The sequence below is a fragment of the Lipotes vexillifer genome, unplaced genomic scaffold (assembly GCF_000442215.2).
Source record: "Lipotes vexillifer unplaced genomic scaffold, Lipotes_vexillifer_v1.1 scaffold782, whole genome shotgun sequence".
Lineage (NCBI taxonomy): Eukaryota > Metazoa > Chordata > Mammalia > Artiodactyla > Lipotidae > Lipotes > Lipotes vexillifer.
This window is the reverse complement of record NW_006791339.1, coordinates 415,755-436,448: the sequence shown is the minus strand read 5'-3', so window position 1 is coordinate 436,448 and position 20,694 is coordinate 415,755. Positions and strand designations below refer to the sequence as shown.

The 20,694-nt window shown below is 39.0% G+C and overlaps 1 protein-coding gene across 1 annotated transcript in view; it reads right to left on the bottom strand.

The window, feature by feature from the left end:
- The window catches only part of FARSB (phenylalanyl-tRNA synthetase subunit beta), a 67,118-nt gene that overhangs the window by 10,066 nt on the left and 36,358 nt on the right, over nucleotides 1-20,694 (bottom strand). The window contains exon 17 of the mRNA XM_007464336.1: nucleotides 11,398-11,553. Within this exon, the coding sequence (XP_007464398.1) occupies nucleotides 11,398-11,553 (156 nt within the window). The remainder of the gene's footprint in view (nucleotides 1-11,397; nucleotides 11,554-20,694) is intronic.

Genomic DNA, 20,694 nt, shown 5'->3' with positions numbered 1-20,694 from the left:
CAGGAATGCTTTAAATGAATGTCAATCTGTGGGATTCCTGCAATGTTGTAATATACTGAAGACTGTCTCTCTAAAGGCAGCATAACGGGGAGGGAAGAGATGTGCTGGCAGATGAAAGAAACTCCAGAGAAGACAGATACCTAATGGATGTTCGATTAAGGTTCTGCCTCCCCACTGCCCCAAAGTCCACAGTAAAATATGCATTTCTAACTTTTAAACAAAGCAGACTGTGAATTAATATAATGTTTTTAAAAATCAGTGCAAGCATTAGTTATTTAAGGCTTCTACAGTCTTGCCTGATAAAAATACTGGGAATATGTTGGTCAAAATGTACTTTATTTTGTAGAATATTTTCTAAGTACAAAGAGAACTGAAGATAAAGCTTAAACTGTTTCTAACAATCATGTTATTAGCAATAATATTGATATTTTGAAACAGATGGATAAATAGGTAATAATGTAAATTCATTAGGAACCAAGATTTTCAATGTAAAGAAAAAGAGCTAACTATAAAGACAAACATATTAAGTAAAAATCCTCTAATCCTGAATATAAATTGGAACTACCCATATGAACTCAAGGCTTTTCTTTAAAAAAAAAAAAAAAAAAAATTTTTTTTAAAGGTTTTCCTCTGTGTACTAAAAAGTCCTAGAAACAATGACTCACTCAGTAGCAATGAGCAACCTTAGCACCTAGATTGTGATCTAAATTTGATTTCTCACTAAAAGGAACCAGGGCCACTTGGCAATATAGCTGATTCCAGGTCTGAGGCAGAAACTACATAAGATGAGCCCAGAAATATATTTCCTATATTATCACCCACATCCAAAAAAGCATCACCATATACAACTATTTTCTCCCTTTCATTTTAGTAAGAACCTCCCTACCAATAAAAGCTTCTCAAGACTTAAAAAGTCTTCTCCTTCCCTTCCAGAATAATCCAGCCCTAAAGGGGCTGAGGAAGGAAGAAATCCTCTCACTCAAGTGTGGGCACTGGGTGTGAGAGCTAAAGGGGGCAGGGAGGGCATGCACAGGTGAGAGGGGAACAGCCCCGAGAGGGCAGTCAGAGACTGAGAGTGAGTGATGGGCAGGGCAGACACGCAGGGGACAAGATGGAGTTTAGTTACAAACAGGAGCAATGAGCAAGTAAGTGAATAAATTATGAATCACAGGAACCAGGTTTCTCACTGTTGGAGGAGTGAGGTACAAATACAGAAGGGGAGAAAACTGGAATGAACCCTAAGGTGTTGGACTGGAATGGAGGTATTGCTGTGGGCTTATGGTCTTTAAAATATGTATAGATATAGGAGTAAGTTAGTATATGTATGTGTCTGTGTGCAACTAGAACCCTACATCTTGACTTGTAGACACCATTCCCCACTAAAAGGAACCAGGATGGAGAAATGGGACAATGGAAAGATCAAGATAAGCCCTGAATATCTTCTTGTGCCCAAAGCAAGAGAGTGCTACTAATAATAAAGAATAATAGGAACATGTTAAAAGGATACAGAAGCCAGCTTGAAGGGACTCCCACTGGCCAAAGTGAGGACAACGTGAGAATCAGAATAATGGATTAAGATACACTGAATAAAACAGGAAATAATGAATCCATACTAAGATATATAAACAAATAGGAGGACTGATTAGGAACGGAACATTTACATAATTTCAAAGTTCCTCCACACAAAATGTTTATTGATGATAATGGAGAAAGGAGTAACTTGACAGTAAAGAAGCCTAGCAGACACTAGTTTGATCAGGTGATTAAGTGAACATTATCAGCTATAAGTGGAAATCGGGTGCCACTGATAGGATGCATTGAGAAGAGAGCGTTACTTCTGCAACATTCCTCCAAAGTTGCCTAACTTGAATCTAGAAAACCCCAAATTGAGGAACACACTACAAAATAACTGGCCTACAATCTCCAAAAGTGTCAGGGTCATGAAAGTCAAGGAGAGACTATTCTAGAACTCTCCAGAAGGAGGCTAATGAGACATGACAGTTAAAGGCAATAAGTGATTCTTTGATATAAAGGATAACTGATAAAACTTGCCCAGGGTAAAAGGATTAGATGGGGTTAACATTAACGTGAATAATATTTTCCTGGTTTTGATGATTATTATTTTGGTTATGTAGGGCAATGTCCTTGTTTGTAAGAAATACACACTAATGTATTAAGGGGTACAGGTTGGCAATTTATTCTCAAACAGTTCAGGAAATTTTTTTGTCCTGCACCTGTTTTAATAAGCTTGTAACTGTTTCAAAATTTTAAAGTTAATAAAATGGGGTTTACATTATAGGAGTTTCTTCCATCAATTCTCAAAAAAAAGGGGAGGGGGTAAAAATTATTGCCCTCGTCCTACACCTTGAAAGAAAAGGAAATACTAAATGTGAATACCTCAAGGGGAAAAGCACATTTTTCAGATAGAAGCACTTATTTATCAACCCTACCTAGAGATGTATTCAATATGTGTACCTCTTTTTCTCTCCACCCATCCATACTTTTAATCCTTCTGGATTAAAGCTGAATTGACTGTTTAGAGGGTTAATATTTAGTGTACCAGAACACATCATTCTCTAGGAATTCAGAGGAGAGTGGTCGGTGCAGTGCACCAGTGTGCCAAAACCAGGGTGCTGCCAACGTGTAAAGCTGCTCCTCCGTGAGGAAAACCAAACTTACATATGTAAGATCAGAACTGAGTAGTACATTCAGACAATAACACAAAGCTACAGTAAACAAAACAGCGTGGTGCTGGCACAAAAACAGACATATGGATCAATGGAACAGCACAGAGACCCCAGAAATAAACTCACACACCTATGGTCAATTAATCTTTAATAAAGGAGGCAAGGGCTTCCCTGATGGCACAGTGGTTGAGAGTCTGCCTGCTCATGCAGGGGATGCGGGTTCATGCCCCGGTCTGGGAAGATCCCATGTGCCACGCAGCGGCTGGGCCTGTGAGCCATGGCTGCTGAGCCTGCGCATCTGGAGCCTGTGCTCCGCAACGGGAGAGGCCACAGCAGTGAGAGGCCCGCATACCGCAAAAAATAAATAAATAAATAATAAATAAATAAAGGAGGCAAAAACATACAATGGAGAAAAGACAGTCTCTTCAATAAGTGACATTGAGAAAACTGGATAGCTACGTTAAAACAATTAAATTAGAACACTCTCTTAACACCATATACAAAAATAAACTCAAAATGGATTAAAGACCTAAATGTAAGACTGGATACTATAAAACTCCTAGAGGAAAACATAGGCAGAACACTCTGACACAAATCCCAGCAGTATTTTCTGGATCCATCTCCTAGAATAATGGAAACAAAAGCAAAAATAAACAAATGGGACCTAATCGAACTTAGAAGCCTTTGCACAGCAAAGGAAACCATAGACAAAATGAAAAGACAACCTACGGACTGGGAAAAAATATTTGCAAACAATGCAACTGACAAGGGATTAATTTCCAATATATACAAAAAGCTCACGCAACTCAATAACAACAAAAACAAAAAAAATGAATAACCCAAACAAAAAATGGGCAGAAGACCTAAATAGACACTTCTACAAAGAAGACATACAGATGGCCAACAGGCACATGAAAAGATGCTCAACATTGCTAATTAGCAGAGCAATGCAAATCAAAACTACAATGAGGTATCACCTCACACCGGTCAGAATGGCCATCATCAAAAAGTCTACAAATAGGGCTTCCCTGGTGGCGCGGTGGTTGAGAGTCCACCTGCCGATGCAGGGGACACAGGTTCGTGCCCTGGTCCGGGAGGATCCCACATGCTGCGGAGAGGCTGGGCCCATGGGCCATGGCCGTTGGGCCTGCGCAACCGGAGCCTGTGCTCCGCAACGGGAGAGGCCACAACAGTGAGAGGCCCGTGTACCGCAGAAAAAAAAAAAGTCTACAAATAATAAATGTTGGAGAGAGTGTGTAGAAAAGGGAACCCTCCTACACTGTTATACCGTGGGAATATAAATTGGTGCAGGTACTATGGAAAACAGTATGGAGGTTTCTTAAAAAACTAAAAATAGAATTACCACATCCAGCAATCCCACTCCTAGGCATATATCCAGAAAAGATGAAAGCTCTAATTCAAAAAGATACATGCACCCCAATGTTCACAGCAGCACTATTTACGATAGCCAAGACATGGAAGCAACCTACATGTCCATCAACAGATGAATGGATAAAGAAGATGTGACATATAAATTCAGTGGAATACTACTCAGCCATAAAAGAATGAAATAATGCCATTTGCAGCAACATGGATGGACCTAAAGAATATCACACTAAGGGTTTCCCTGGTGGCGCAGTGGTTGAGAGCCCGCCTGCCGATGCACGGGACACGGGTTTGTGCCCCGGTCTGGGTTGACCCCACATGCCGCGGAGCGGCTGGGCCCGTGAGCCATGGCCGCTGAGCCTGCGCATCCAGAGCCTGTGCTCTGCAACAGTGAGAGGCCCACGTACCAAAAAAAAAAAGAATATCACACTAAGTCAGACAGAAAAATATTATATATCACTTACATGTGGAATCTAAAAAATAGTACAAATGAACTTATTTACAAAACAGAAACAGACTCACAGACATAGAAAACAAACATGGTTACCAAAGGGGAAGGGGGTGGGGATAAATTGGGAGTACGGGATTAAGAGATGCATGCTGGGCTTCCCTGGTGGCGCAGTGGTTGAGAGTCCGCCTGCCGATGCAGGGGACACGGGTTTGTGCCCCGGTCCGGGAAGATCCCACATGCCGCGGAGCGGCTGGGCCCGTGAGCCATGGCCACTGAGCCCGCGCATCCGGAGCCTGTGCTCCGCAACGGTAGAGGCCACAACAGTGAGAGGCCCGCGTACCGCAAAAAAAAAAAAATAAAGAGATGCATGCTACCATATATAAAATAGACAAACAACAAGGATTAACTGTATAGCACAGGGAACTATATTCAGTATCTTGTAATAAACTGTAAAGGAAAAGAATCGGGGGAAAAAAACCTGAGCAGTACAAATCATCCTAAAAATCCTCTCAACTTTCAGGATTTGGGTCCTTGAAACTGGAAATGAACTTCTTTTGCATCTCTTTTTATTTGGGCCATAGCCTTTTCTGTAGAATAGTGGAAGCCAACGTCTAGTTTGGAAGCGGGAAAAAGAGTACAAGGTGTTAAATAAAAATACCTTTCTCTCTCTCTCTTGCCCAGCACATACAGTTAAATTGAAACAACTCCAAAGTATGCATTAAGTCACAGCATGCATTCTCAAAGGGGAATGAAAACTGGTTCTTGGCTGGGGAGAGGGGGTATGAAAAAAATCTTATATTACAGTGGTTTGGCGCCCTCCAAAGATGAGCCCTACTTAACAAAACTGTACTCTTCAGTGTTCAGTTCGTCTCACTGGGTTGTCCTGGGCTTCACAGGAGCAGCACTGAAATGGAAAACACAGCAAATGTATGCAAGATCAGTGCTCCACAACTATGGTGACAGATAGCTCTGATCCGGTGACTGGAAGACTTTGTATCGAGCGCTCAATTGCAAGGTCATGTTAAGAGTGACCTGCATGTGCCAGGAATCACCATTGGCTGCCTTGTGGACTCTGTTTATGTGTGCTCTTGAGAGCTTCCCTGCATAGTTCAGGCTTTGAGAATTAAATAAAAACTGTTTCTAATTTAAAAAGTTATTATTCAACACATCATTAACTACATCAGGTGCTGGAAAGAAAAAACAGCAATATCTGACTACCAGCTAATTCAAAGTTATCTTATCAAGGAAAAGTTAAATTCACTAAAAATTACTTTTAAGAAATTAATTTTTCAATTGTTTTACTTTTGCTGGAAAAGTGGGTTTTGAATGGTTTTTAAAAATTTTTGGTTACAGTTATATATTTAAATTAATTGCCAACTGGCATATATAATGATGCACTACAATTTATATAAGTATGTAACATTAAAAGCTATGCAGTAGACACAAAGTTAAATGTTAGCAGTTTTTTGATTTAACTCTCTCCCTCTCTCTTTTTTTTTTTCCTGTCTGCACCACTAGGCTTGTAGGATCTCAGTTCCTCGACCAGGGACTGAACTTGGGCCATAGCAGTGAAAGGCTGGAATCCTAACCACTAGGCCACCAGAACTCCCTAATTTAACTCTTAAAAATGTTTACTTATTCTTAACTCTGAATTGAATTTTAAAATTAAGGTTTATACTTTTTATGTATAAAGCAAACCTATACATATAGTACATAATAAATATGCAGTATACGAGTGGTATTAACATTTTATGGAGGGGCAATTAGGAAAAAAGTCTAAAACGTTCCTTAAGGGAGAGATAATAAAAAGAAGTTGAGGGGCTTCCCTGGTGGCACAGTGGTTGAGAGTCCGCCTGCTGATGCAGGGGATGCGGGTTTGTGCCCCGGTCCGGGAAGATCCCACATGCCACTGAGCGGCTGGGCCCGTGAGCCATGGCCGCTGAGCCTGCGCGTCCAGAGCCTGTGCTCCGCAACAGGAGAGGCCACAACAGTGAGAGGCCCACGTACTGCAAAAAAAAAAAAAAGGAAGTTGAGAAACACTGTTACAAGACCTATCAGATGGGAAAGTGAGCTAAGTCATTCAAGTGGGAGCTGCTGTGGAACACGCACTCCGACACTGAGTACTGAAAACGTCAAGTGGGTACCAAGGCACACCAAAAGCACGAGGTGGTGAGCATGAGTGGAGAGAACTTTGCCTCATACATATAAGAGAGAGTGAGGCAAGGAAATAGAACACACTGGAGAACAATACAGGGCTACGCGAATCACGATAGCTGCTGAGGCTTTAATGGGCACTGTGGCCCCATGTCATCCCGCTGTTTTGACGTGGTGATCACTGCAGATGTGTTTAATATTGCTCTTAATAAAGCCTTCAAAGAAGGTAACAAAAATTGTAGTATTTGAAAGCTTGCCTCAAACACCGAAAAAAACCAGAGAATCAGAGGATTAAGGACATTTTTTACAAAGAGTAATAAGGTCAGAAGCTTATTAACTTCCAAACCTTTTTTCTTTTCAACGTGGTGCCTTAACAGGGTAATGTCTTTGCTGATGGTAACTAAAAATGTGGAGACACTATACAGATCCCCCTTTTTTCCAGCCTAGACTTTTTGTGTAAATCAGACCATAAACGGAACACCTTTACTCCAGCAAGCTGTTCAATACATATTCTTCTCATATATTTCCAAGCTCATGTTACACTAAAAACCAGTGTGAAGGCCGGGGAGACATCACAATTTCACCCATACTTTTTAGCATCTGAAATCTTTCACAGGTGTCCTGAAAGAGGAAAAAGGTCATGACCTACAGGTCAAGTCAATGATCATTAGGTGATGCTGTAACAGAAGGTATCTAAACAACCTCTGTGGGTACATATGGTGCAGGATTAAATGTGCCTATTACTTAAAAGGTTATTTTTCATTTCACAAAATGAATTCTGAGCAGCATGAAAATTAGAATTGTCAAAACTAAAAGTACTAAAACTTCTGTTTTTCCATCAGGAATCTTGTCTCAGGTTAAACTGGCATTTTCCATAGATTAGTGAATAAACAAAACTGAAATAGTAACAAATTCAAGGGGAAAAAATACACACTCAAGTCAATGCAGCCAATCGCACACAAAGCCTACTACCTTCCCTAAGAAATTATTTTCGCCACTGATTTGCCCAGGAACCACATAACTGTTCTAAACACAAAAATGTTGCAAATTTTCCTTGCCCAGAAGTGGTTTTGAAAAGGATAAATGCATTTTAACATACATAATTTAGTTTGCAACAAACCACAAAAACAAAGGGGAAGAAGTCTGAAAAAAAGCGTATACATATGCTGTCATGATCCGATCAAATGCCACTAAAACATGATGAGTTGTTCCAAGTGCTCAAAATGCTCTACAGTCTTGTTAAAAAGTTAAAGGTTCTTCTTTCTTTTTTCTACTCAACGACTGCCCTTATTCTATCGGCAGTTTGGCATTCTAGCTCACCTTGTGTTCTTAATTGCAAGGGCACTCAGCAAATAAAAACTCTGTGAGACTAAGTGACCATGGCGTCTAATTGTGGCTGCAGTCACAGGACTTGGGAGTGCTTCTCAGAGATCCACAGGCTGCAGAGGGCTGCTGTCTGCATGAGAAGCCAGGTTACATGCCAATGTCAACAGAACTCCCTGAGATCAATGTGATGATCAACGAGATGAGTTTCCAGCTTTCTCTCACAGTGAACAGGGCCAAGTTTCTCAAAAGGGAATCAAGTTCTGTTCCACGCTCTACCACCAAACAAAGCAGCACAAAAGGAAGTCAGTGGTGTTCATTAGAAAAGACAGAGAGAGATCAGGTATATCTGCCAATGAACATTAGCAAGACTCTCTGGTGAACAGACTTAGCTCAATTATAATGGCAAAGCCACCACGGACTTTTAATTATTAAAAGGTAAACCATATGCCAGAGTAATAGAAGACAACTCAGTAATTAAGAACGGTAGGAGATGGTAGCTCTTAATCTGTTTCTTCTTGACTTTTTTGATACTCTGAAGACCTTTTCTTGAAGCAAAAAAAGCTTTATGCAAAGTAACAATAAATCTGAGGAAATGATGTAGCTAAACACGCCCCAGCAACCAAATTCCTGTGTAGGGATTTACTTAGGAGATATATATATATATATATACACATATTATATATGTATTAAATTTTAGATGAAGAACTTATACCAACTTTACTGCTGACTTATTTTGACAAAGCCACTTCTTTAGGTCTTGGTTTCTTTAACCATTTAAAAAAAAGGTAATCGTATTTGTCATTACGTAATCAAAACAGATAATTAAAATATAACATGACAATATTCTATTATGAGAGCCAAAGTAAATTCAAAAGTAAACACAAGATGGCCTGTCCTCATACAAAATCAAACACCAGTAACAATTTGGCCTAAAAAACTGAACATAAAGACCTACAACCACATCGTAAGTGGTTACAGTTTATGAATGTATTTTCTAATTTGAAAACACACACACCCACACACCGACACCCACACCCACACACCCACACCCACACACACACACTCCAAGCCAAAATGATAGACATTTACATATTAGGGAAATTAAGTACTAAGTATTATACTGTTTTGGTGCTAAAATATAAAAGGATTAAAATTATAATATCATAGGTTTAGAATGGTGAAAATAGAACTTAAAAAAAAGATCAACACATATGAGCTGTATCATAAAAGGTTCCGAGTAGCACAAAAGGTTCCAAGTGGAACTTTTCCAAAGGCTGAATACTGTAGCTTCTACCTTCATAGTTTCTTAAATCAGTCTCCTCCTTGGTATAGCCTTGGCCAACATTCAAAGTCAAGCCCTTATTCTCACTATAACACCTTTCAACCATTCTCTTCCCCTCTACTCTCCATGCCGCCCAATCTACATAATGCTGCCAGATTAATTCCTTCAAAGTACAGATCTAATCACATCACTCACTTAAGGAAAAAAAAAAAAGCAGCAGCAGCTTCAATATTTTCCAGCTAATTAGCTACAACTCGTTATTCTAGCGCTCAGGACTCTAAATGTAGTCCCAAGCTTCTTCCTCACCCTGTAGTCAAACCAAACTGCACTAGGCTATGTTTCCCATCATTTTTTGCCTTTGCTCTGGTGGTCTGCCTTGCTTCCCCTGTCTCCCACCTATTCCTTCGAAGGCCTATGTCACTTTCCAGAAACTCACTAACGCCTTCCCATATGCTCTTAAGAAACCGCACCATCTCCCTCTTTGGAAACTTCAAGGCACTCGCCTTAGCAGCTTATTGTGAAAGCTGGTATGCAGTGGTCATTCCCCCTGTAGGTTCCTTGACAGCAGGATCTGTGTCCTACTTATTCTGTCTTCTTGAAGCCTGTCTCATGACAGGGGAACTTAGAGGCTTCTGAGAAATATGTCTAAGGAACTTACTGAGGCAGGAGAGTCATTATAAGACACTGGTTTATGGCTTATAGAAACATCATTAATATAAAAGTTACATATAAAAGTATCATATCCACAACAAATTATGCTCCAATTTACCATTTCAGCTCTGCAACCTTTCAAGTAAGAAAAAAAATTATATCTCCTATATATGACATAATCTGTTTCAGAAAATAGATTTTTATTCAGCTAATCTCTATATGAAGTAAAATTTCTGAGAAAAGACTCTGTATAGAAAGTTAAAAAAAATGTGTCACATCAGCTTTCAGGCTGCCATTAACTTGGATGACCAGATCCTAAAGCAGAAATTCTAGAATAGTCAACTGGTGAATGAGTAATGTAAAGCCACTATAAAGATAGGCAGCTTGGTGTTGTGGAAAGAACAGTGGGAGGCAGGCGCCCTGGGGTCCCCATGTGTGACCCAGCCCAACTCACTTGGCTTTTGCCTATCCTTGGCTTCTTCACTTGTCAAATCAGGGAACTGGACTTGATGAACTCTAAGACCCAGTTCCAACACTCTAAAATTCTATAAGCATCACACATATCTTCACTGAATGATTACTAATGAGAGATGTGGCAGAAAACGATAACTCCCTGCAATATTTAATCTTTCAATTTTATTAAAAAAAAAGGATAACTCCACAAATCTTCAGTCTAAAAAGGCCATATATTTAGGGTTATTGCATTTTCAAAGAAGTTTCCAAATTAAAAAAAAAAATTGAAACAATAATAAAAAACCATCTCTGAGGACTAAGAAAAATACAACTAGGGGAAAACAAAAATATGTCCCCCCAAACCTCAAACCACTATAAGTACTGCTAAATAACACTTTGAAAAAAGTGAACGTTCCAATAGAAATTTAAGATGCCAGATAAAGTTATAAAATTGTCAGGTGAACAGTGGAAATATAAAGTGGTAAAATGTTTCTTTCAAGTTGTCTGTGGATCTCTTGTCTAATACTGATTCAAGCTATAGGGATATGAAAAGCAAAACTTTCAGGATTCCTCAGACAACAAGAAACTAGCATTTTAGGAGTATATATACAATTTAGTTAGCCTAACTTCCAATGTCTCTCTTTTTTCTTCTTTTGCCTTAAAGGCTTCAGGCAGGAGGCTCTGAGCACAAGTCATGAGTTCTGGTTCTCTCAGCTTCCAGTTTGGATTGTGGGTTGGCCATGACTTGATGGTGCCAGTAACTAGGGGTTACCAGCACTCAGCTGGAACAAAAGTATAATGTGTGGCACTACAAGAGCTCTGAAAAGCATCTTCTCAAAATACTGGAGGGAAAAAGGCTATTTCTAGAAAATACTGACAATTAATTGATATGAAGCTCTATCTCCCACCACCCCCCCTAAATCAAAACCAAAAACACTTTATCACAAATAGAGCTTCGCCTCTTCATTCTGGGATCATTGACTCTTGACTCAGCTGATCTGTCTCACCTTCTGATGCTTTGATCACATATCCTCCCTTCTTTTCGCCAGGAGGCACATCAAGCAGCTGCATGACTCTGTCCAGAAGCCCGTGGATTATCTCAAACCCAGGATTCTTATTGTAATAAACAGCACAGAGATGCCTGTAGTTTCTTGCACCTACATCTGAAAAAAAATAAAAGAACTGGTCACAAGGCTACACTGACCATCACTTAAGAAGCTGATTTACCCCAAAACATAAACTCAAGCAAAATCAACAAAAAAGGAAACCAATTAGAAAACATAGAACCAATCAACCTCAGAAAGACAAGATAAGATGGTTTTTCAACCATTAAATTCCCTGAGGTGTTTTTACTTGGGGGAGATGCGGAAAACCCTCAATGCTGGCCCAGGAACAGTAAGGCTTCATTGTGGTACGAATTGGTAAAGAATTTAGCAACATTTTTCAGAGCCTTAAAATTTCATACTCTTTTATTTACAATACTATCCAAAAGAAATAATTCTAAATACAAAAATGGATTCATGTAGAAAGATACTACTTCTACACAAAGCATTATTTCCAATAGTGAAAATGAGAAACAACCCAAATTGGGAAATGGCTACGTAAAGTACAGCACAATCACTCAGCAGAATACTATGAAGCTAAAAGGCATCTTTATGAAGATTTATAATAGAGCTAGAATACTTACAATAGTAAACAAAACAAAAAAAGGAGGCCACAAAGGTCAAAAAGAGTCAAAACTAAATTATATTATCTAAAGAATATACACAGGTTGGACAACTATGAAGCAAAGAAGCGAATGACTATCACAAAAGTTAGGATAGTGATTGCTCTACGTAAAGGGAAGGTAGTTTGGATGGGGAAGGGTCTTAACTTGGATGGTTAAACTAGTGTTTGCTTTATAATCTTTGTAAACTGTTTATGTCATATATACACATCACAATTAAAACAGGAAAAAAAAAGCAATTTATGAAGAATCACAGCTACGTAAATATAACCACAAGCCAAAAAACTCCATGCACAGGAAAAAGAATGTAAAGAAATATACCTGAATGTTAATAGAGGTTCTGTTTGGGCAGGAATATATTTTTTTTTCCCATTTTTCCTTGATTAGTATATTTTTTCTACTTTGAAAATCAGGACAAACTTACACAATGTAATATTTTTTTAAAATAATTGCAATAATCCAAGTGAACTCTAATAGGTGACTAGATAAACTGGTTCACCCATACAATGGAATACTACTCAGCAATAAGGGAGACTTGATAACTTAGAGGAATCTCAAGGACATGAAGCTGAATGAAAGAAGCCAGTCTTAAAAGGTAATATAAGTGGACAATATAAGTCCATTTATATGACATTCTGGAAAGAACAAAAGTATACCAACAGAGAACAAGATAGCGGTCGTCCGGGGTTAGATGTGGGGGAAAGAATGTGACAACGTGGGACATGTGGGTTTTGGGGGTGACAGAACTGTTCTGTATCCGCAGTGATGGTTACAAAAATTTTAAACTCATTTTTTTTTAAACATCTTTTTTGCAGTATAATTGCTTTACAATGTTGTTAGTTTCTGCTGTATAACAAGTGAATCAGCTATACATATACATATATCCCCATATCCCCTCCCTCTTGTGTCTCCCTCCCACCACCCTCCCTATCCCACCCCTCTAGGTGGTCACAAAGCACCGAGCTGATCTCCCCGTGCTATGTAGCTGCTTCCCACTAGCTATCTATTTTACATTTGGGAGTGCATATATGTCCATGCCACTCTCTCACCTCGTCCCAGCTTACCCTTCCCCCTCCCCGGGTCCTCAAGTCCGTTCTCTACGTCTGCATCTTTATTCCTGTCCTGCCCCTAGGTTAGTCAGAACCATTTTTTTTTTTTTGAGATTCCATATATATGTGTCAGCATACGGTATTTGTTTTTCTCTTTCTGACTTACTTCACTCTGTATGACAGACTCTAAGTCCATCCACCTCACTACAAATAACTCAATTTCGTTCCTTCTTATGGCTAATATTCCATTGTATATATGTACCACATCTTCTTTAACCATTCATCTGTTGATGGACACTTAGGTTGCCTCCATGTCCTGGCTATTGCAAATAGTGCTGCAATGAACATTGTGGTACATGACTCTTTTTTGAATTATGGTTTTCTCAGGGTATATGCCCAGTAGTGGGACTGCTGGGCTGTACGGTAGTTCTATTTTTAGCAAAACTCATTTTTAAAGAAAGAAATGCATAGCATATAAAGACAGACTCAAATTCAGTGGAGATCATTTAACTTTTTAACAGGTAGATACACTTGTGGCCCTTTAATAAATTCTGGAGGAGACCACTGCTCTACACAAACAGTGAATGAATGTTGGCTTCGTTTTGCCTTTCAAATCAGGAAAAGAGAAAGAACAAACTAATGTCTATCTGGGAGAACAAACTGAAAATAAAAAGCTGCTTCATATTAGCATGTATTGAGCAAAAGTTCTTCCACAGACTTATTCCCATACTATAATTTGCACAAAATATAGAATGTCTTTTGCCTTCCAGATATCCAAATAAACAAATGAGTATTTTAAAACACTGTACTTTACTGCTAGTAATATAAAAGTTAGCCAATAAATGGGGTAAAAGGAAAGGGAAACTTAGTATCTTTCTATCAACCTATCTGTCATCTTAATTCTCAAGACACTCATGTAAGCTAGGTTTTATTGTACCTATAAAGTGGATAGGGAAAATAAGATGGGGAAACAAAAGTTCAGAAAGGTTTTGCCCAAAGTCAAGCTAACTGCCTGGAGAGAACTGTAATTAATTACACAGCTAATAAGTTACAAAACCAGGATTTGACCAGGACTGTCTTAACACTAAAATCCATGCCCTCTCTACTATACAGTAGAAATCTCTACCTCTCTAAAGGATTTAGATGAGATCTCTAAATCTCTAAAGGATTTAGATGAAAATAAACAATATAAGGGCAAGCTTATGTATGAATATATTCTTAGTATAGTCAAAGATGTGCATTCTTGAAATGTTTTTGATATGATACACAGATGTTTTCATTTTCAAAAGTTTTCATATTTAAGAATTGTAGTCAAGCAACTGAAATAAATTATTTTTAGAAGTCAGTTAAAGTTTCTAGCCATCAACAGTACTGTTAACTCATGGGAAGTACATTCTGAGTTAAACTTTGGGCTGAACATACATAGAGAAATAACTGTTCTTGCCATGTAACATTTCTTAGCACACACTATGTTCAAAGCACTCCACTGGAGGTCAAAGCCAGCATAGAGCCTGCACAGACTAAACCCTCAACAATTATTTTCTGAATAAATGAATAAAGCCTGGAAAGGAAGCTAAGCATACACAAAAAAATCATTAAACAAGGCCAGGACACAAGACAGTGGCCACATTCTAAGTCAGCACAAGAGCCAGCTGGTGTCAGAAAGTGAGTACTGTGCCACTGTCACTCTCCATCACTTCCATGTGCAAGAATAAAGTAATTTGGTACCTAAAAGCTATAATCGGAGGTGTCGGAATAAAGATTAATATTAAAACCAGGCAGGCATCAAACATCACTAAATCAACCACATGCATTAACTAAAATGAGGGGCCTGATTGCTCTGTAGGAACACACACACACACACACACACACACACTCCTCCTCTTCCCCCTCTCCCCCTCCCTCCCTGCTCAACCCCTCTCCCCACCCCACTTCCCTTGAAGGGAAAAAAATGAAATGAAACAAAACTAATTTATCCCTTTCATATTACGTACGGACTTGCTCCTGGGTATCTCTGCCATGTGGTACCCATTTGTTGGTGTCACATGCTTCCACTTTAACACACAGACACGTACTGAAACCACTTTGTAGCCCCATTTTTGCTGTGAGAGGAGAGTCCAACAGTAATGCCATCATTCAGAGAGCTTAGCCACACAAACTGGAAGCTCTATTCTGTAACCTGTGCCTTGGAATATACTTCTGTCCTCATCTCCAACTTGTGTAAAACTTGCCTTTCTGATAAGAACAGCAACATCTGGTTTAAAGACTTAGAATTAAAAAAAAAAAAAAATTAAGTGATTTTGATGATCAGAATAATGAACTTACAATAAAAAATACAAGACTTAAAAAAAATTATACTCCATTCAAGAAAGGTTTCAGTATGTTTACAGCACACGCATATACAATAATGAGCTATATATTTTTAAACTCAATTGTGCAGTATTTTAAGGAAAGGCCACTGACCTTTAGGGCTTTCTACTAAACCCACCATGAGAATTAGATTAAATACATTATTTAGGTGCCCCCTCCCAGCTCCCACCACTGATTGGCTGGTTTTTCACTCTCCCAAGTGCTACCATTCCCTCTAGACTTGCTTCCTCACATCTTGCTAAGACATTCCCTCTGACTTATGTGGATTCAATTAGAAGAGAAAATAACCACATACTCAGTTCCACCCAGAATTTCTCCTTGGAGAAACTGCTAGGCATAATAAAATTCCCACTTCCTAGTATTTTGCACTGAGAGACCATATTACATCACAGGAAGTTCACTGACTGCATGCCGCAAAATAAGAACTATTTAAATTTCATGTCAAAACTAAGGTTTGTTGGAAATGCCTCAGTTCTTTATAACTCAGTTAACAGACCTCTTGTGTCATGCCATCAAACAATTCTGCTTTTTAAATAGGCCTGCCAAGTATGTCAGCCTAAATTACCAGTGTCTTTCACAGACTTCAAAGTACTGCCCGGAGAGGCTGATGCAAACCACCCAGAGAAGGGGTGGCTGGCTACGATTCTGGAAGCTGAAAGAACATGCCAAGTGATTTTATAAAAGAAGAAAAAAGGAAAAAAAGTGATATGTGACGCCCCTTGGTAAATGACTATCACACACAACTCAAATTTTTCGAACAGCCTTCTGCTTAGTGTAGATTCTCTCTCACCAAAGTACCAATGATTAAAAGCAAATTAGGGGTGTTAGGCAATGTTATCGTAAGTGGCACAGAATGCAAAAGGATAAGAGTCTTCAAGAGAAGCTTTCCATCTCTATTCTCACATTCACCGAGAAGCCCAAATGAAGATGCTAGGAGAGGGCTTCCCTGGTGGCACAGTAGTTAAGAATCCACCTGCCAGTGCAGGAGACATGGGTTTGAGCCCTGGTCCAGGAAGATCCCACATGCCGCGGAGCAACTAAGCCCGCGCACCACAACTACTGAGCCTGCGCTCTAGAGCCCGTAAGCCATAACTACTGAGCCTGCATGCTCCAACTACTGAAGCCCACGTGCCTAGAGCCTGTGCTCCACAACAAGAGAAGCCACTGCAATGAGAAGCCTGCACACTGCAACGAAGAGTAGCCCCCGCTCACCGCAACTAGAGAAAAGCTTGCATGCGACAAAAAAGACCCAACGCAGCCAAAAATAAAATAAAATAAATAAATTTTAAAAAAGAAAAAAAAAGATGCTAGGAGAAAGCCTACTGGGAAACCAACAGAGCTCCCAGGGCAATTGGTGGCTGATATTGAGCTTGAGAATAATAGCCTGGCCAAGCTCAGAAAATGAAACAAATCACCTTGATTTTTAGTCTATTCCATTTAAAAAATTTCTTTAATATTGGTACCCATGAGACTAGTATAGCTTATATTACAAATTTTACTTATCTTCAGAAGAAATTCAGAGTAGGCCTAATGATTCACAAAAGCTATAAGAATCCTGTCAAGACACAGACTTTAAAAAATTAGATCTAATATGGGAAAACAGGAACCTTTACACACTCTTGGTAGGACTGCAAATTTGTAAAAAATCCTTTTTAGAAGAGAATTTGACAAGGTAGCAAACATTTAATATGCATATCTATGGACTGACCAATTCAATTTCTAAAAACACATATTTGTATAAGGGTACAAGGATATTCATTACAATAGACATATTTTAGCAAAAACCTGGTAATAATCTAAACAGTCATCATAATAGTTTGAGTCAATAAATTACAGTATATCCGTATAATGAGATACTATGCAGCCATTAAAAAGAATGAGGTGGACAGAATGTGTTCATAGGAAAAAAGTACAGAAGACAGAAAAAGCATAATCCTATTTGTGTAAACACTAAAAAGAATTTACCTGTATTTGTGGCTATATAGAGAAATGTAAAACATACGGTTGCATACGCATAGAATGTCTGGCAACTAATTCTAAGAGTAGGATTTGGGAGAAGTTGGATATGTGTATTTTTTTTTTTAATGTGAAAACAACAGAATTACTCAATACATATTTGTGAAAGTTCTTAAAGATATTACAAATACATTTTCAATTTTAAAAAACATAATAAAACCTAAGAACAATTTTCCTTAGAACACTTCTATATTATGGCACTGAGGTAAAGACTTTCCTTCTTTTAAATAATGCTGAAAGCCAAGAAACAAATGTGAGGAAAAATCTATGACCTTCTCAATGCATGAAGGAAAAGGTTACATCCTTGTGGGTTGGCTTTTATTTCGTTAACATAAACCTGGAATGGATTTTTATCTATTAAAAAAGTACGATATTCAATGCATGACAGAGCACATTATACTCATGTTAGCAGATCTTAACTATGTGAACCAAACGTACTAAAATAACTTTCTATATTAAAAATGATGGTATTCACACAATTAAGATGCCATCACATATGCGAATGATGCTACTCCAAATACTGCTAATGTCAATGCTCCTTACACCCATATTTTTTGGATTATTAATTGGAAATTCTACACACGCAAAAACATGAAGTGGTAAAAGTAAACTCATCTAGACTGGTGACATAAGCTCTCTTCAGAAAGCCACATTCCACATGTGGATGTGAGATAATCTTCCATTATTTAATGGCTGCAGAATTAATGGACAATTTCTCAGAGCTGAAGTATTTTACAAGCTCATAACGAAAATGCTTTCATTGAGCTTTTTATCAAGCAAAGAATTATACAAAAAACTACGAAGACTGGGCCCCTAAAGTTTAGCAGGTTACAAAATAAGACAGATACATGAAAGGTACAAACCGACAGCAAACAGAAGGAACACACCAAATCATAAAGGAACAGTGAATTAGCTCTGTTCTATGCGGCCATGGTGGTGCCAGGAGGAGAAAAGAACAAGAATCTTAAATATACTAAAGTTAAAAAAAATTAACTTTAAATTTAAAAGTTTAAAAAAAATTCTAAATTTCCATATCCAAACTAGGCAAGGTAAGAAGTAGATCTTTCAGATTTAGAAAAGTTTCAGGGAGAATGAGAAATTTTAGCAACTATTTAAGCAGCAATTTGGGGGACAGAGGAAAGGTGGCTTGTTCCAGGGCTGCAGCAACGCTCTGGAGACGCAGAAACAACCTGAGCAATACAATAATTACTAAAACCCAGCAGTTTTAAAATTATTAAAATGCAGTAGTTAAAACTAAAAGGCAGTATGATTATCGGGGTTCTCCACCGATAAATGTCAAACTGACAACTGGATGACTGTATCATGCTAAATTTAAAACACCCTATATACTTGCTTTACGAAGCCAAAGTAAGTCTTCCTTCTTAGGCTATCATTCCTTTTAAACTTAGATTCAACCCCATGATGCCTTTTCTCCTGCCATTTTTGTGAGCTTTTAGGCATCCTGGCAGCTTCAGTGACCACTGTGGAATAAACTGTGATGGCAGAATTCAATCTGCGTTTTCTGCGTTTAATAAAAAGCCAGAATGCTGGACTTTGCAAAATATAGTTGCATTTCTGGGCATGAAGATTAGAAATTCACAACTGCTCCTCTGAAGTAATTGTTTACTATTTTGTTGATAGTTTCTCCTAGACACTGAAAAGACAAACATAACAACTGAAACCAACCAGTTACTCACACAGCAGCCCCATCTGATAGCTTCAGTACAGCCTCTACCGGACTTCCCTGCTATAATAAAGCTGAAAATTCACCCCACAGCAGAGTCTGCATTCAACTTCTCGTTCCAAAGACACCGCCACTCTGCCCAACAAAAGGGATAAATCAGCTCTGTCCCTCGAGTCATGACTAATTTTTTAAAATGTTGCAGCAACTTCAGATCTTACAATTCAATAAATGCAGTGACTTGCTCAGCCTCTAAGAACAGGACTGTGTCTGGCTCACAGTGGAAATCCTCACACTTGAGGAGGGTGCCTGAGTCCCTCACCGGGCAGCCTGACAGCCTCATGACATGGATGGCCAGTCAGAAAGTCCACATTAGCATAAGAAACTATCCGATAAGGTCAAGCACAAAAACACGGGCTAGTAGACTTTCGTCTACTCTTACAGGAACGCAAGTCAGACAGAATTTGTGGAAGGCATATTGAAATCCAATACAGATTCCTCTTCCATTTCCATTTTGGAAGATACACTTGCCTACACAAAAACCATGAGGCTGAGAGTGCTGGGTTTTCCTTAATGTTACGAAACAAGTTAGTGGCAGCTGTCACTCCCTTCTCTGTGCTATCAGGGCAGCTTGTACACTCCCTTGGCAACCTTTTCTCTCATGTTCCAAGCAGCCCCTGGCAAAGAAAAGGAACTAAAAGATACTTCCTCCCAGTACAACAAATGAGACTGTCTAGCCATACATCTCCACCCCTTTTAAACCAGCAGTTCGAGTACTGTCCTCACTAGTGAAAATTTGGGACATTTTCATAGTCCCTAGAAAACTGCTGTGTCATTTCACTTTTGATGGTCTAGATTTTTTTTTTTTTTCTTCAAAATTGTTTCATTATTTGGGAGGAAATGGCTACTGTAAATCCAACAGAGAAATGGTTCCTGGTTCGAGAGACGGTAAAAACATATACGTTCAATTCACTGAAAAGAAGTGGGTGATGAATTGCTCAAAAAACATTCCTGGACTTCCCTGGTGGCTCAGTGGTTAAGAATACGCCTGCCAATGCAGGGGACACGGGTTCGAGCCCTGGTCCGGGAAGATCCCACATGCCGCAGAGCAACTAAGCCCGTGCACCACAACTACTGAGCCCGTGTGCCACAACTACTGAAGCCCGTGCGCCTAGAGCCCATGCTCCGCAACAAGAGAAGCTACCGCAATGAGAAGCCCACGCACCACAACGAAGAGTAGCCCCCACTCGCCGCAACCAGAGAAAGCCCACGCACAGCAACAAAGACCCAACACAGCCAATTAAAAATAAACAAAACAAACAAAAAAAACACCCCAACATTCCTACTTTCTTAAGTAAATTCCCACATTAGTACGTTTTGGTTTTCTTTTCCTAAAAAAAAAAAAGTGCACAACAGAAGAAAAACCAATTAAGTTCAAAGTTAGGTAAAAATGAGCCCCAAG